A 12,933-nucleotide genomic window follows, 5' to 3' on the forward strand; every position below is an offset into this window, starting at 1 on the left:
ACTGAGAATGTGTTAAATAGAACAATAAGGACTGTCCTGTGCATTTAATTATTTACCAATTGTTCACATTATCCATGTACGCACAAAAGCTGCAATGATTCCTGAATGCGGGATCCCTACGTAATAAAGGCCTGTCAATAATTTATTAAAATGGAAAGCTTTTCCATGTAGTGCATTGTCAACACTTTCATTTCAAGTGCTTCATTGAATCGCTTGCTGTTAATTATGTTTATATTCAATATATTTGCTGACTAAAACATGCCCACTAGCTTGATTTAACACATCTTGCTGCACTAGATGAACATCATATTTGCATTTATGTATCGCATTTGATATTAGTTAGAAAACTGCTCATTGAAAATGGCTCAAATATCACAAAAGCAAATCAGCCTTGATAGTCAAAAGTCAAATTAAGGGCTGAGAATTTCCACACACATACTGTATCCATCCAAAGGTACTGACAGCACTAAAGGGATTCCAGTTACAAAGGAAGTATTTTGAGTCACTATATATCTGAGGGTGATATGACAGGTCATGAAACATGAACCTGCTAAGTCATCCACCTCACATCCTCGCTGTTCCCTAAAATCCTAAAGAAATCCATAAGCTAATTTGAGCCATTCTCCCTTTCAACCACACAGCTTTATTTTCAGAGACTTGTTGATGTAAGGTGTCTAAAATTTCAACTTGTGGGAAAAAAAAATCTCGGATAACCCATATCAAATATAATGCTTAGAGTATTTAAGGCCATCCAAGGTTATGTCTTAATTTGTGTATAATATAATATAATGGGTTAAAGGTTACATTTGTACCACTGCATTGCTTCAGACAGAAGGAAAGCAGTGTTCAGTATGTGCCTGTTGGGGGTGCTCCGGTAACACCATTTCTAAATCATTTAAAGGTCAGGGATCACCATCTGCCCTTAATTTTGAAATGAAACAAAGAGACATAATCATATTTCAGATCTTCTAAAATACAGCTTTAATAAATTGGTTATAAATGCATCTTGATTATATTACATGTTAATGTAGGAGAGATTGAAAGAGACATGCATACATTTTATGACTGTTCATTCCATTAAATAATCTATTTTACAAATAAATAAATAAATACATCTCCTTCAGCTATTCTACAATTTTAGTCAGTAATTATATTCATAGTTTCGTAACAGCTCTGGTCATAGCAAAACTAGTGTGATTTACTACAGGACAAGTGTCATCAATGCCCGCATACTGTGCTCATACATGGCATATGATTTGAAATATTGTCATATATAGTATGTTTGTGTTGGATTTTTGGTCTGTCAAAAAATGTATATTAATAGTAGTTACATTCACTTTAAAGTTAAAATATGGGATCATAAAGAGAGGGAAATCTGTTTTGTGTATCATACATGCAATCATCAGATTTCCCAAATCATTTGTAATATTTAAATTGAAGGTGCAATCTAATGAAGCAACTTTATCTGTCTTTGCCCCACATTTTTAAGATTATTAATGCTATTTATGTCTTTAAACACTGTGTCTCATTCAATGCCCTTCAATTATCTCAGCTAACTCCTGTTACACCAACTTTACTAATAATGCATAGTGGCAAAATTATAAAGACAAAAGATTTTTGGTAATTTTAGCCAAAACAAAACAAACAAACAAAACAGCAATGCTGGTTTGCATAGTTATGTCTTCAAAGAAAATATCCAGCCTATTAGTATATAAAGGAGCTGAAATCATAACTGTTCTAGCACATGGCTTCTTTGCTATAAACAGACATATCTCTATAGGCTGAAGCGATTTGAGACACATGAAATGCACTTCAAACTTACCAGGCCAAACAACTGAAATATATGACCAAATGTTGTTTATAGATTTGTGAATGTATTTAGTCCTTTTAAACATTTGGGCTAACAGTCTTACATAAACTCACTCACTTTCAACACTAGTGCTTTTGCTGTGACCTTTCATGCAGAGTTTTTGAAGTTGCTCCCCACCGAGCCCTGATCCAGAATGCCCTGGAGCACGCGGCATTAAAAGGGGCTTGCTGGAAGACAGATGGCCCAGGGAACACGCCCTGCTCGCACACCTGGGCACAGATCACCTTGAAAGGGTGTTGTTTTCCTAAAGTGAAATTCAGCTAGCATTATTCCCTCACACTGCATTTGGCCTCACTGTGTTTAATAGAGGATTAACTGACTTTATATATGGCTACATTTTTATCAGCTAAACAACAGTGCCACCTTGTGGTGAGACACATAGATTACCATTGAAAGCTGAACATTAAAAACACAAAAGTTGAACAAAGGTTCTTCAGAACTGGCCATAATAAATAGCTAGGTTTTTGAAAGGATTAATATTCAGTTCTAATCCACAAACTAAACAAAATTCCTCCTATATTCCCCAATGAGGTTTGGTTCATTTTTCTCAAGTATACAAAGTTTTTAGATAACCTTAAAAATATTACAGTAAAATATAACTAACATCAAGAAAAAAAGTGCTTTTGCTCTCACTCTCTTTGACATTTATTCATCTACTTTCAAAACCCATCATTTACCTATTCTGTTTGTGCTCTATGCAATATAAACACCCTCTTCAGTGGCCTCTGAAGAAGGCAAAGGCTGCCCAAATATACACAACAAACAAAATTAGCTGTGCATACTTTGCATATCAATTGACATCCCATAGTCATTTGAGCCTAACTTTGTGCCTACTGTACGTGAATGATAGATATCACAAGTCCAAGTTTAATCACATGTCCATGTTGAAGGCCCTCATTAGGAGGTCCAGATCTCCCACACTGGCTGCCTGGAAAAGCTCTGGTTGGTTCATGAGGGAGAGGGCAATCCGCAGAGCTGCCCAGATGTTGCTGGACATCACCTGATGACTCCTGCTCTTTCTTTGCTGGTGCAGAGCTGTCAGGAAGTTGTTCACTGCCTCCCTGCAAGAGAAAAGAGAGAGGTCAAACATGCTAACATCGAAATTGAAAGTTTTTTTCAGCCTTCTGCTTTAGCCTATTTATATCCACACTAAGGAGACAAACAGTTCTTTCCCATCAACCCATGCTCAGTGGTTCGGTTCATTACCGATGTGCCCCTAGGTTGATGCAGCTGATGCCGAGGTTGTATCTCGAACGGATGAAGCCTGGCTGGAGCTCTAGAGCTCTGGTGTAGGCCTCCACTGCCTCCTCACTGCGGTCCCCATTTGCCAGCGTGGCCCCGAGCCGATTCCACAGCAGATAGTCCTACAAAAACACAGAGTTGCCAGAGTAAAGGACAATCAAGGACAGGGGTTTTTCATCTGAGTCTATGGAAAGTTTCAGAGAAAAACAAATGTTTAAAAAATGGAATTAAAACATAAGAAAGCTAACATTTTCAGAATTCTACAGTATTGTTTTATTCTGCATTATAAAGACTGGGCATAAATAATTATATTATATTATATTTAAACTTTATTTAACCTTTCATACAAAGTATTCATACAATGCAGCTCAAAGTATTTCACAACAGAAAAGCATTACTTCACATAAAACAAGAAAAATACCATAATATAACAAGATTAAAAATGAAACCCAAAATGCTTCAAAAATGTAATTTGCTAATTAAAAGCTGAAGCAAAGAGGAAAATCCTCCTGTGTTTAGTTCCTGTTTCCTTGGTTGTCATGGTTTCTAAGTATGTTCTAATTTTTTTTCTTTGGTTACTAATTATGTTCCTCACCTGTGTCTAGTTTAGTTTATCATTATCCTGTGCATTTATACTGCTGAAGCCCCTTTCTCAGGATACTGTATTTTAAAAATAATTTTGTAAAATCCAAATAAGATTTACAGACCTTTATTGGAAAGCCTAAAACAGTACTACGGGGAGACTGGAAGGACAGCTGATCGTCCTTGCAGCATCAAACCATGTGTAAGCATGTGTCCCCCAGACGTGTTCAAAAACTTGCAAATAAACTTGCCTTCAAATAAAAATGTGGTAACAGCTCACAGCAATAACTGGCAAATCTGGTGCAGTCCATGAGGATGAGATGCACTGTAGTACGTAAAGCAGCTGATGGCCACACAAGATACTAACTGTTAGGGTTAGGATTACTGTTTTGATATTGAAAATATTTCTGTTTAAATTTATAACAACCCTGCCCCCAAATCAATGGTTTGTATGCATGAACTACTAAATCAATGTGCATAACAGCTAGCTGTGATCATTTTTTAACAAGCTTACAATGCCCACAGTGCTTTTCGACAGCCCCGTGAAACTAATAGATCTGTAGCTTTTAAAATAGTGATAAATAGGACCTTCTGGCTCACCTCAGGTCGGACAGAAAGTGCAGCATTAAAGGCATCGACAGCTTTGTCAAACTCTGAGCTGAGGTTGAAGAGCACACCAAGGCCTGTCTGGAGATCAGGGTCCACTCCTTCAGCGTTCTGCTGCACTGCTTCCTGATAGAGCTCCAACACCTCCACCAGCTGAGAGCTGCATACACACACACACACACACACACACACACACACACACACAACACCATTAGCAAAACACTGAACAAAAGTGAAAACTAGGCTGGGTGATATGAGGATATATATTGTGGCGATAATATAAATTGTCAATCAATATTGATTTTGCTATATAGTTTCTATCACGGTATCTGTGCAGGCATGACTGCTTAAAGTTATCAACATGTCAGAGCAACAGAAACAAGAATGAGAAAATGAAGAGTGCGACTTGCTTAAAAGAGAACTCAATTTGGCAATTGCACACTGTCTGACAAGTGGGTTTCCTAAACGGGCAAATGAACACATTATCATGTCAAAATGGCAAGTATTCACACAAACACAGTTGGTTAGGTTATATTGTTAAGTGAACTTAAACACATGGTAGAAATGTTTATCAATATATTATATCCATGCATTAAGTCTTGAAGTGACAGCAGCCTAATATACTATACCTGCTGCTGTCTGTGCCATTACTGTTAATCAAACAACAAAAGAAGAGAAAATCACACATTGCTCTTGACTGAATAATTTTCATAGCTTCAATAAGGATAAAAAATGAATTCATACAATGACAACTATGTAGTGTTTTATTGATTATTAAATTTCTGTAGTATATCGCGCTTGAATACTACTAAAATGTAAAGCGCTGTTTATTACATTTACATCTGTGTTCTGTTGTATGTATTTGTTATAATGCTTGTCATTTGTATCTTTGTTCTTATTTTACTACTGATTGTTTAGTTAGTCTAATATATTTGCTGCAGTATTAAAACTGTTATTGAAACTGGTAACAAGAACTGTGAAATTTAACCATCTAAAAATCTGGTATCATAACAGCCTTATTTCTAGCAAAAAAATAAATGAATTGTTATATAAGACTTTGGTCATATCACCTTCTCCTAATTTTAACTTACAATCTTTCAGTTAGTAGTTTTATCCACTATGTCACACTACTCCCACCTTTATTAAAACTCAAAAAGCAAACCACATACATATGCTTTATATATGCAGTATGTGGACAATAATTCACGTGAGTGAATGTGAATCATACCATCCGAGAGTGGAGATGGGGGATATGGAGGACCCTCTGCGGCGAGGCAATGGGGAACCGTCTAGAGGGCTGCGGTCCTGGAGTAGATGTCTGTATCTGGGGTTGTATCTGATCCAGCGGTGGAGAGCCTCACAGGCTTCCGGCTGCTGTCCTGTGTTGGTTAGGCTCACTGCCAGGGCCATCAGGGCCTTCAGATTGTTTGGGTGCAGTTCCAAACATCTATTTGAACAAAGACAGACAGACAGAACATGGCAAAATAAAGTGAGTTGCTGAGTTTGGGGTGGGTGGGACTACAGTATCTGTTTGTCCAAAAAAAGCAAAAAAGTGTTCAGAAAACAATAACTGATTTTGCAATTCGATTTGTTACCACTAATTATGCAAAAGCTCTCTTCATGTAACATGTTTGCAAATATAAGACTTTTAGCTCTGCATAAATCACAAAACCCCCATTATTGTCTACTCACCTCTGAAGACAAACAATGGCTGCCTGCTCATTCTCATTCTCTGCTTGTGTGGTACCCAAAACCTGCCAAGCCTTTGTAGAGGGAAAAAATGCACTCTTGGTTGAAACAAATCACAAAATGATTAGAGCAAAACAGAAATAAAAAGACTTGAACATATACAGTATATAGGCTGATATATATAGTGTTCAATTAGTGGGGCTGCTGGTTTTCTAAAACATATTGTTGTTCCCTCTCTTTATGTGCTTGGCCAGTGCATTTAATGGTATGTCACTCTGGGGGCGATGGCAGTGGAATTTAATATGGTTTTGATTCAAGTTAAACAGGATCATATTCATAAGCCATCCCAGAGGTTTACGCCATCTGTCTGGCATCGCCTTGGCTCATAAAGCATGGGAAATTTTATTAAATATTTGATGGTGCTGACTGGGCAATAATGAGATATAGCAGGGGATGGTGAAGAAGAAAATGGATTTGCGCTGGCAATCACATATGCTTGCTTTGGGCACTGAAAATATTAAGTCAGTTACTAATCTGTTTTTTGTTTGTGAGGTGATAAAACATTCTGGGTAAATGGAGTTGAAAATAGGACATGATTCTGTTGCATGATTCTAGGGCTGCCTTGATGTCTACTGATTACAGCAGCATTCACAGATGGAACCTCAAAAGTGACGGATCTGGAATGCTCTAAATATAAAATTCTTAAACTTTTACAACAGTTGGTCACCCCAATCTTCTATATATATTACTATTCAAATGTTTGGAATCGGTTATGTTTTTGAAAGAACTCTCTTGCTCACTAGCTGCAATTATTTAATAAAAATACAGTAATAACAATTATATTGTGTAACATTGTTACAGTTTATACTACAGGGCAGTTAAACGCTTGATTCTGATTTGCTAATGAATGTTCAGGGAAACGCATGGCTAAAGGAGGTTCAGGCAGGTCTTGACTACATTACAGTTTAATATCACTTCGCCAAATGATTTCAGATATTTCAAAGGTCCTTGAACCAAAACCCACAAAGATACTGACCAAGCAAATAAATATATTAAACAATAGGATAAAATACATGAAATACATGTTTGTATTTTTTTCTCACTAGGGACAGAAACAAACATGCAGAGAAGCTTCTAGTTTTATACATATATTATTATATCCATATATTTTGTTTAGTGCTGTCAAACGATTCATTCAAATAAAAGTGTTTGTTTCCATAATATATGTGTGTGTACTGTGTATATTTATTATGTATATATAAATACACACACATGCATGTATATATTTCAGAAAGAAATGTTATGTTTATATATTAAATATATTTATTTATAATATAAACTATATGAATATAAATAGACGTAAATACATATAAATATTTTCAAAATATATACTGTATGTGTGTATTTACATATACATAATAAGTATACACAGAAAACACACATATATTATGCAAACAAAAACTTTAATTTTGTATGTGATTAATCGCGATTAATCATTTGACTGCACTAATTTTGTTCTAATGTCACAAATAATAATCTCATGGTTTACTGGGCTTTACATGATTCTTTTGTTGTGGTGCTCTGCATTGTGGCCACATTACCGCCTTGGGTGTGCATTACTTTCTAATAATTCAACAGCGTATGGACAATTCTTACTTACTTAAAATGACTTTTTTTTTTTAATATATATTTTAAAATGTAATTTATTAATATGATGGATAAGCTGAATTTTCAGCAGCCATTCCTCCAGTATTCAGTCAAATGATCCTAAAGAAATCATTCTATATGATTCTACATGCTGCTTAATATTTCTGTGAAAACCGTAAAAAATAAATAAATAAATAATTTTTCCCCTTTTGCTCTGTGTAATGCATGTAATGCAGGGATTGCCTTAATTGCAAAAGATGAATAGTCAACCATCGTTTTGTTTTTTGTTTTTTCACATTTTTTCTCTGTGTAATGCATTCTGGGATTGCCTTAATAGCAAAAGATGCCAAGCTGCCTTTGATTTTGACTTTGATGTAAAGTAGTACTTTACTGAAGAGCCTTCAAGACTTCACACGCTAAAATGCTATGTAGGCCACTTGCTAAATTTTTGGAAAACAGTTAATGTGTAACTAAGGAAGGTAACACACACACACACATAAATGCTCAATAAATCGGCTGTACTTCTTTTGGAGTCTTTTACCTCTGAGTCTTGAGGGTCTTGTAAGATGGCCACCTCCAGTAGTAGTACAGCACTATTCAGATCCCCATCCCTGCATTTCTGCAGCCCCTGTTCAAAGGCATTGGTGTAGTCTTTGAAAGGGTTACTGGTATGAAAGTAGTAACCCTGCAAGCAACAGGACCAAAAAACAAGCTTAAAGAAACCAATCAAGAGTAAATATAATTATTTCAGTAGAATACTTGAGAGCAGGACTTATTGTAAGCATTTCATAAATCTGGAGAGGTAGATGGTGGTGTGTTGATAATTAGATCATGCTGAGGTCTTTAATATTGCAGTGGAATGCACAGTCGGACTAATCAGAGGCGTGGGGAGAAGAAAAGGGCACAGGAACTCACACTTCAAATGATCCACTCCAAAGCCATATGCCCAACATTCACACCATCCAGGACAACAATAAACACAATAAACTCAAATAATATAAGACTCAAATGAATGCAACAACAGATCGCTTCATCTTGCCACAAGCTCTTTAAAAATAACTATTTAAAATACTAAACATCACATTAAAAAAAAAATTAACACTGGGTGTTCAACTCCCATCAAGCCAGCTGAAATGAAAATAGTGTGAACAAATATCATGATTATTACAGTAATCTTCAAGCAACACAAAAAGACAGCCTTGAGTGTGTTTTTGGCAAAAACCACCACACAATTAGAAAAACACAACTAAACCCTGCCATTCTCTTATATATAAAAAAAAAAAAAAAAAAAAAGGATGTTAAGAATAAGGTCGTAAGAGTTTTTCAACAACTGCACTTAGGAATAATCTTACAAACAACTCCATTTAGGAATAATCTTACAAACTTCTAGCAACCACCCAGAACACCCTAGTGACTAAATAGCAGAATCGCTGTCCATCAACCACCCGAAACACCATAACAACTGCATAGAAATGCCCTAGCAACTGGAGGCTGTATCACTAAAAGAGCTGTAGCATAGGTAGAACAGTAGTTTTTGGCTGTATCTGAACATTCTCTATCTGTTTGGAAGCACACAATGATGAAACATAAGAGAGAATTTTAGATGAAAGACTGCATTATCCAGCATCTGGAGTCTATAACCTTTGAAGTGATAATCTACCACTGTATCAGTTCTGCCATCATAGAAAATGCAATACAGAAGGCAGTGATTATTAAAATACATTCATGCGGTGGTGTGGAACAGCGCCTTTGATCGGTTAACAATGAATATAGTGGTTTCTGTTGGTTAAAGGTGTTGTATGTAATTTTTTGACTACACTAAATCAAAAATATAGCATATGTTTGCAGATATTTAGGAAACATGCTAAGTTCACTTACTCGTTTCTCTGAAAAACAATCCTACAACCAGTTATTCTACTTTGAAATGTGCGTTCCATGTCGGAATGTCCGTTTTTGTTGTGGTCTGTTAGATTCCGCCAATTTATTCAATCGTATTTTGGTACCCTGGGCTGCCAGTTGGCGGAAGACACAGTATATTGCAGCCATGGAAGCAAGCAAACGAATTAGGTCAGAGATTGCAGATTCTACCCAACCTAAAAAGCCTCAGCATCCATCTAAAAAGCTCTATTTATTATAAAAACCTTTGACCAGATATCAAAAGCCCTGCCTCGCACGTTGACAGGATTGGTTAAATCTTTGTGATGTAGGAAACAGGGGTGGTTTTGCGTTTTTGACACCATCTTTCGTACACCTTAGTTTTAAGAAGAAAATACTCGGCAATGGTGTTGAATGAAGAATTTGCACATGGTTGGTCTTTAAGCATATTAAGAAATGGCATATAGACATGTAAACATAAAAAAACTTGATTTACCACCACAGGGGATGTTTAAAATTTGATTATTTTTAAAACATGAATCATTCATTATTTGAAATACTTTAAGTCATCCTGAGATCCTCTTGGAATTGGCTATCGGGGGGCCCAGCCCGTGGTGGAGAACCATTGATGCTGAGCATTCTGATTGGTTGAGAATACCTTCTCAGTGGGTGAGAAGTTGAGTGGAACCAGGCCTTCACTGTCAGCGTCCTCCAACCAGTTCCTCCGTGCCAGCTCCTCCCACTCTGCCTGCATTTTATCCCAGAACTCAGTGTCTGACTGTGGGAGACAGTTTAACAGCCCTTTAGGACATAGCCAATATTAGAATAACATATAAAACGTGACCCTGTAGAGCATTACAGAGAGATGTTATTTGGCATCTATTTAATGATGGTTTAACAATAACTTATTCCAGCAGGGAAAACTATTCCATTTGAATTGCTATGTGTTCTCGATTTTAATTGTTCCACATAGGACAAGCCAGACTCACAATCGTGCTCCAGTTTTATGAGGACATATTGATTTTCAGCTATAAATGCTGCAAAGTGATTTGAAGCAGCAAGGTCAAAAGGGCAACATATTCATCTTTAAGGATTAACCAGAATATAATCTGCAAGACTACAGACAGACCTCTCAGCTTTCATACAGTATCTAGTTCTTATCAATGTGAGAGGTCAGCAGAAGCACCACACAATGTATGCATGAGTATTTTTATACACAGTTTTATGTGTCAGATCAAATATGATCATTCCAGGCAGATTCTGGTTATAGTCCATCATGTACGGCAGAACCCTAAAGGAAAGTATTATCTTAAATGACTCTCTCAGACTGTGCGGGTGTGCATGTGTATAGATTTGTCTTAAAATTGTTATACACGCACACACACACACTCACACACACACACACACACACACACACACACACACACACACACACACACACACACACACACACACACACACACACACACACACACACACACACACACACACACACACACACACACACACACACACACACACACACACACACACATTTATATATAGACAGAGAGAGGAAGAGAGAGAGAGATCATTAATATCGGAATATTCAGTAACACTTTATTTTAAGGTAACATTGTTACACATGTTACATGTACTTACTAATAATAACAATTAATTATGCATAATTGCATGCAAGTAACCCTAAACCTAATCTTAAACCTAACCATATAGTAAGTGCATGTAGTTAGTTAATATTACTCAGTATTTAAATGTATAATTACACTGTAACAAGGACACCTTAAAATAAAGTGTAACCGAATAATCTTGTGCATGTAATCACAGATCACACTCAGTAATCACAGTCTTTGCCCATTTATGTTTTCTCAAGGGCTACTGATCATGACAAAGGGAAAAATCCACATCACTTTCATGAATGAGGACATTTATTTCAGGCAAACACAGCAAATAACCCTATGAACTTCATTCATGCACATGACACTGATCTAAAAGGCTTTTTATTCATCTATCTGCATTTGTGCATGGTTTGCTAGTGTGTGTTCCACATAGTATTCTTTATTTGCTTACTTTGGCTCCCTTAAGAGTACTGCTTGAATAACCCAGTTCTTAAAGCACTACTGACTGGAATATCTTTGTGTTTTTATTTTTCTTGGCAGCTCAAATTAATCTTACAACACACAAACAATTTCTTAGGCTTCAACAGTCCACCTAGAACCGATTCACTGAGTGTTTGCATTAAAGAGAAGTGAGGGGAGAGTGCTGTATCTGTGATGAAGGAACCCACTGGATGGGCCAATTAATCACAGAAAATCCTGCACACCGCACACAATCACACACAACAAACAGTCACATACAAACTAATCTTTTCCATTTGCATGATTGATACACTGGTATAAATCAAATAAATAAATGTCTCCGTTATCAGCCCAATGGAATATGGAAGATCAATCTTTTCCTAGATTGCCTGTGGTTCCCTCAAGCAGATCTGTCACCATGACGAAGAGGTGCCATGCAGATGCAACACCGCAAGGGTTCTCCAGAGTCATTCATCTGTACTCAAATAATCACCAACTAGCACAGAAAACCTGCACACTAGCTTTATAGTTTCAACAACTGTTTTATTATTAAATGTGTTTATTTTTGCTTTAGGTTATAATATGCACCAGATATCAGCTTTTGTAGCAATTAATCAGGAAGTATTTGAGTCCCTGATAAAGTAAAGAAAAATCCTTTGGAAAATCTTATTTAAAGGGGTCCTATTATGCTCTTTTACAAAGTCTTTATTTTGTTTTGGGGGTGTACTAGAACAGGCTCTCATACTAGGTTGTTCGAAAAACACATTATTTTTCACATATTTTACATTATTGCAACACCTCTCTCCCCAGTCTGGCATGAACGGCTCCAATAGTTCCTGTATAATGCAGATCTTTTTTATGCTCAAACAGCAACATTACAGACAAACTAAAGTTGAAAAAGTGAAAAAGCATAATAGGACCCCTTTAAAACAAATGTGACAAGTCCCAAGAATTTGTATTCATATTGGTGTGATATATGTTTTTTAAAAACTTTAGTAAAAAGGTTAAATTCTAATGTTATGTGAAATAAAATGCAATATACAGGTTAACTGTCCCGGATTCACCCTGTTCACCCTTCACCGCCATCACTCTGCCACAGACTAATCATATGCACCTGTCACTCATCAAGGACACTATTTAATCTTCTCTCACACTCACGGTCTGGCCTCATATGTGTGTACTACGCTGCAGACTTCCAGTTCTTTCGTTTATTCCAGCATGATCTCCCTGTGTCTGTGTGGCCCTCGCCATCTCATCTGCCTCATCTTCCATCTCCTGTCTACGGTGGCCGAGAAGTGCAAAACAAATCACAATTCTGAAAACAAAATAACAAATTACAAACGCAAA

The 12,933-nt window shown here is 36.6% G+C and overlaps 1 protein-coding gene across 4 annotated transcripts in view; it reads right to left on the reverse strand.

The window, feature by feature from the left end:
- Positions 1–962: 962 nt before the first annotated feature.
- The window catches only part of pex5lb (peroxisomal biogenesis factor 5-like b), a 40,583-nt gene continuing 28,612 nt past the window's right edge, over positions 963–12,933 (reverse strand). For all 4 annotated transcript variants that reach the window (XM_016440257.1, XM_016440258.1, XM_016440256.1 and 1 more), the window contains 7 exons: positions 10,170–10,289; positions 8,178–8,321; positions 5,993–6,063; positions 5,529–5,747; positions 4,295–4,460; positions 3,077–3,234; positions 963–2,931 (listed from right to left, as the gene is read on the reverse strand). In XM_016440257.1, the coding sequence (XP_016295743.1) occupies positions 2,742–2,931; positions 3,077–3,234; positions 4,295–4,460; positions 5,529–5,747; positions 5,993–6,063; positions 8,178–8,321; positions 10,170–10,289 (1,068 nt within the window). In that variant the 3' untranslated portion in view covers positions 963–2,741. The remainder of the gene's footprint in view (positions 2,932–3,076; positions 3,235–4,294; positions 4,461–5,528; positions 5,748–5,992; positions 6,064–8,177; positions 8,322–10,169; positions 10,290–12,933) is intronic.

This window comes from Sinocyclocheilus anshuiensis, unplaced genomic scaffold, assembly GCF_001515605.1.
Source record: "Sinocyclocheilus anshuiensis isolate Anshui unplaced genomic scaffold, SAMN03320099.WGS_v1.1 scaffold327, whole genome shotgun sequence".
Taxonomy (NCBI): Eukaryota; Metazoa; Chordata; class Actinopteri; order Cypriniformes; family Cyprinidae; genus Sinocyclocheilus; species Sinocyclocheilus anshuiensis.